Raw genomic sequence first — 5,174 nt, 5'->3', positions numbered from 1 at the left:
CGGGAGCACAGTCTGAGTGCCCTTAGCCTGTGCCCACGACGGTCTGATAATAAAATTATGTAGATCAGCGATGACTGAAACTTAAGACCCCCCTGCAGAGTGGGTGGAGATGCACAGGCAACGCAGACCCTTTCCTTGAGGTTCTGTCCATCAACGCCGGCTGAGCCACCTGTTTTCCAGATAAAAACCCAGAGCTGGGGCCGCGGTGGAGCCTGGAGCTGCTCGTGAACTCTGACCTCGTTTACTTTGACTTCTTAAGTCTGAGAGTGTAAACAGCTGGACAAGAGGAACCGGGGTCCACAGGGAGGACACAGAGCGGGGGGGGGGGGCAGAGGGAGGGGAGCGGAGGTGAGAGCAGAGTCTCCAGTGGGGCGGTCTGTGGCTCCCACCCTCCTGTGATGCAGACGATCACGCTTCTTCCATTTCATGCAAAATGCCGTAACACTGGAGTTTCAACAGCCTCTTTCAGATAAGACTGCTGCCCCAAAGCCCTTTAGGAATGGAAATTCTGGGGACACTGAGGACCAGCAGAAACTCAGTAGAGCTGGTTCTATCAAGGCAGCTGGCTGACCTGAGCTGGGGACCCTTCTGCGGCCAGAGGGTGGGAGATGGCTCTGCTCTGGGCGAGGGAAGTGATGGAAACTCTCTGGGAAGGAAATCAAGTTACTGGCCTGATTCTGCTAAAGGCAAGAAAACCCGTTCCTTGGTTTTCGTTCTCTCCAAGTTATATACATTTCACAAACGCGGTCTATTCAGGTGTTTCTCATACAATTTTCATAATTTCAGACTGAAATTCTCTTTTGAAGGATTAATGGGTAGCTGATAGGCACTCACCAGGGTCACACGTCCTGTGCAAAGTCAGCCTCGCCCTGTGACAGACGGCAAAGCAGGAGGTGAAGGTGCACGAGCTTTGGCATCAACAACCTTGGGCTCGAATCTGGGCTCTTCTCCTGTGTCTGCCATCACTTTCCAAAGCTCTCAGGGGCTCACTGTCCTAATTTCTTGAATGGACATAAAACCTACCTTGCAGATTGTGATGAAGCTGAAACAGGGTGGATAGAAGTGCCAGGGTGTTCAGTAAGCAGGAAGCACTGTTGCCGGGGAGCAGGTCTCTGCCAGAAGCAATGTTCACAGATGGAACGTTGACTGGAAGTTGTCTGGGCGCTGTCAGCCTGGAGCTGGAGAAAGGGAACAGGGCACGGCTATTCCTAAAATCATTTACATCCGATGCATCCTCCCTCAGGCCGATTTACCTTGCTCATTACCTCCACCCCGGCTAATATGGGGATTAGTCTGTCTTTCTCAGCCATTGCTGGTGGCTTGTCTGAAAGGGACTGTGGCCCAGAGCATTCTGAGTGGTCTGGGACTGAGTGTGTCCAGGGAATTCAGCTACAACTACAGGTATCCCCTGCTCCCCCAACTTGATTATCTCTAAGGAAGGATCCTTTGGACGCTTTTCCCCTACCTGTTCATTGCTTACTTTTTAGTCTTTCTCTCCATCTGTACTCTGTAAGCTTAGCAGGATCAAATGAAGTTTCTCCCCTGACATCTCAAGACTGCAGTGAGATCTTGTCTCTGATGCTACAGAGCACATCGCAGCCCCCATGGGCACCAGGACATTCCATTTTCTCAGACCCAACTTTCTCGCCTCTGTAACACCTGGGAGAAAAATAAAGCCATGCAGGGAGTTCTCACCGATCCTTTCAACACCTTCCTTTCAACGTTTCCTTCTTGGCAGTGTGACCTCTGCTCTCGGCTCTGGGAGCCTCAGGGTTTGATGACCATTGTTCCAACCAAATGGACACCCTTCCAGTGCTTCAGGTATTGAAAGGCACCTGGCTTGTGTTCATTTCAGTTGGAAGAAATACTAGCTACATCATGCCCTTTAATCTCAATGGTCAGTAAGCAAACAAATAAAGCCTGGAATGCTGCCTTCATCACTGTTTGCTTGCTTCCTACCGTCAAATGCTGGGGCTGTAACCTCTGTTCCGTACACTTGACACACCCTGAGAACTGCAGTCATGACCATGGAACAAGCCTCCCCCATCACTGGATTGCTAAGCAGGTACAGCCCAAATAAACTGGTTTTAAGTTTGTATCAGCCCTTCAAGCCCATGTTCCATAGGTAATTTACACAAAAAAATGACAGGCAGTACCTGCTACACCATCTTCAAAAGCGCGCAAATTCCTCGTGTGGATGGGAGTAGATATGAGTTACCACCATGTGTGGCCACTTACCTTAAGCTGAAGGGAGTCGGGGGACCTGGTCCTGTGACCGGATGCTGGCGTCCTTTCTTGAGCATCGTCCTTGGAAGAGCCTTGTGGAGAAAAACGGTTGAGTCACTTGTTTAGAGAGCTTTAATATTTTGAAATTTCATGAAACTCTTTAGATTATATTACATAAGTATTTATGTTATATTAAACATTGACTTATTTGAAATATTATTTAAAATATTACAGGATCAATATTAAACATATATTAAAAATAAATATTAACATAAATATTATATGTACCTATATTTCATGCAAAACTTAAAATTTTTTTTGTTGGGAAAGTCCTTTTTGAAAATGAGCAGAAGCAGGTACCAACAAATAAAAAATATTATTTAAAATAAACAAATGATTTAAATGGTGCATGTTGGAGTGTGAGGGAGCCTGAGAAAATGCACCCTCCCTTATCAGACCAAGTTCTGAAACGACAGAGAAATATGAGGAAGAGTAAGGCAGGCGGGAGTTCCAAACATCAGCTGGCCTGTCTGTGAAGAGTGGGCTTCGGAACCCCGAACCCACAGGGACAGACCAGCCACGCAGCCTGACCTGCCTCTGAACCTTCCTGCAGGGGGCGTCGCTGAGCCCGGGCTCTCTGGAGTGGGGGTGGGCGCTGGAGGTCCAGGGCCTGGGAAGTGCCTGGGCTCCACCACGGACCAGGGGTCCCCTCTGTTCTCCACTTAAGAGGAAGCTTCAGAACTGGGGAAAAAGCCACGCCAGCCCGCAGTGATTAACTCCTGAACATAAGATTTCCATTTATGACGGTTCATTTATTTATTCCTTCATTATTTATATGTTCCCTTTAATCAATCCTCTGATTCCTTTACGAGATGAAATAGTATGTGAAGTTCATCAGATTCTATTTTCAGACTGCCTGGGTTTAAATCCTGGCTCCACTGCTTACGAGCCGTGACGTGGGGCAAGTAACGTTTCTAAGCCTCAGTTTTCTGTAAAGTGTTTACCTATGTTATGATAATACATGAAAAGCATCGGTTCAGTTCTTGGTGCACAGTGAGTGCTCAGTAAGCGTCACTGATGTTGTTGCTGAAGTTGTTTGTTTTTAGTCTTCCTGGTACCCTCAGGAACACACAGACCAGTGCTTCTCAAACGTCAAAGCTCAGACAGCTCACCTGCAAACTCCTTAAAATGCAGATTCTGGTTAGTCTACCTGGGGTGGGGCTAGAGCATCTGTGTGTCTACCACTCCCTAGGTGAGGCTGACCTGCTGGCTTAGGCACCGCACTTGGAGGTGTGGGACCTGCACGCCTTACGCAAGGTCCTGGATAAGGTAGACCCTTCTTAGTTTTCTCTTCTTCAGCTAAAACAAAATTCTCTGATAGAATCAGCTGTCTCTGTCTAATGCTGCTGTCCTGAATAGTTTAAAGGGTCAATCCATACCTAACTAGGTGGTAAAAGGCTTTGGGATGGGTTGGACTCAGGTCTGCCCCTAACGTTTGCAGCGTTCAAGGCAAGATTTCAGTTGGAGGCCCATGTGCTGTATGTCCAAATAGTTAAAAGTTATAATCAAACAAACGAACTTAAATAAAATCTGTGCTACTCCCAACAAGCACATGGAAAGATGCTCAACATCACTGTTCATTAGGAAAATGCAAATCAAAACCACAGTGGGATATCACCTCATACCCACTAGGAAGGTGCTATCAAAAAACAAAAACAAAACAAAACCCCAGAAAATAGCAAGTGCTGGTAAGGATGTGGAGACACAGGTACCACTGCACACTGTTGGTAGGAATACGAAGCGGTACAGCTGCTGTGGAAAACAGTAGGGTGGCGCCTTAAAAAAAAATTAAAAACAGAGTTATCTGCCGCCGCTGCGTCTCTCACCTCTTCGGGGGCAGGGGCCTGGGCCAGGTTTTACACATCTGCAAGCAGACCTTTCCGGAGCTCTGCCAGCCGACCCCATGGCGTCCTCTACCACTGTGCCTCTAGGGTCTCACTATGAAACAAAGTGTGTCGTCCTGAGCTACTTGGGAGTCCTCTCTCAGGAGAAGCCGCGGAAGCAACAGCTTTCCTCACCCCAAGGGGTTCAACAAGATACGGCTTCACAATCTCTGGATCAAGAAATTTTATTAAAAGTTAAAACTGAAATTGAATTAGAGCTAAAATCCCTGGACGAAGAAATTTCTGAAGCCTTCGCCAGCGCAGGCTTCACCCGGCACTCTTTGCCCGTGTTCAGCCCCACAAACCCCGACAGCTCCGCAGAGGACCGCTTGGCCCGCCTGGGGGAGAAGGCGTCGCAGGAGCTGAGGGCGCCTCTGCCGGGGCCTTGCAGACGCCCCTCAGCCGGATGCTAAAGCACTTTGGCCTGGTAGACAGACCCGCGTGGGGACTCCACGGCGCACAGCAGCGGCAGACAGTTCAGGAAAGGAAGTGAAGGGACCGATGCACGCAAGCCGAGCTGCAGGGAGCACCCAGGCCAGGGACGTACCAGGCACGTGGGGAATGTACACTGGAGACCACAGCTCACGCCAGCAGCCGGAATAAGACGTTGGTGCCTCTGATTTTGCTACGACCAGTGCTCTTGGGGTTGACAAGGCGAGCTCAGGAACCTTGGAGCGCGTCGCTGCAGTTTGGTGCGACTCTCCCGGAGGACCACGCCGCCGAGCGCATCATGCAGCAGGGTGGCTAGGGCACTGCCTTTAACCTGGAGTCCGAGGAGGAGGACGAGGAGCGCCCCGCGGAGGACAGCAACGACATCGACATCCCGCCCGGAGGCGGCGCCCCGCTCGCCAGCCCCACCGAAGCTCTGACGCCCGCGACGGCGTCCTGGCGGGCCAAGGGCCTCCCCGTGTCGCTGTCCAGCAGCCAGAGCTGGCGCACCGAGAGCCCACCGGAGTCCCCGGCTCCCGAGTCCTGGCAGCAGGTCGCAGTGGACCCCGAAGAAGT

General features: G+C 50.3%; 1 protein-coding gene across 1 annotated transcript; it reads left to right on the top strand.

The window, feature by feature from the left end:
* Positions 1–4,189: 4,189 nt before the first annotated feature.
* LOC137770459 (bcl-2-like protein 13) lies at positions 4,190–4,917 on the top strand. The gene is made up of 2 exons (XM_068553151.1): positions 4,190–4,545; positions 4,665–4,917. Exons 1-2 carry the CDS (start codon positions 4,190–4,192, stop codon positions 4,915–4,917), a joined length of 609 nt encoding a protein of 202 aa, XP_068409252.1.
* Positions 4,918–5,174: the final 257 nt, after the last annotated feature.

Source organism: Eschrichtius robustus, chromosome 10 (assembly GCF_028021215.1).
Source record: "Eschrichtius robustus isolate mEscRob2 chromosome 10, mEscRob2.pri, whole genome shotgun sequence".
In the NCBI taxonomy this organism is placed as follows: Eukaryota; Metazoa; Chordata; class Mammalia; order Artiodactyla; family Eschrichtiidae; genus Eschrichtius; species Eschrichtius robustus.
This window is presented reverse-complemented; position numbering and strand designations above follow the sequence as displayed.

Excerpts from the sequence above, each read along its gene's own strand:
- LOC137770459 (XM_068553151.1), top strand. The coding sequence starts at position 4,190 with ATGGCGTCCTCTACCACTGTGCCTCTAGGGTCTCACTATGAAACAAAG. Across the intron at positions 4,546-4,664 it reads CAGGAGCTGAGGGCGCCTCT|GGACCGATGCACGCAAGCCG; the intron begins GCCGGGGCCTTG and ends AAGGAAGTGAAG.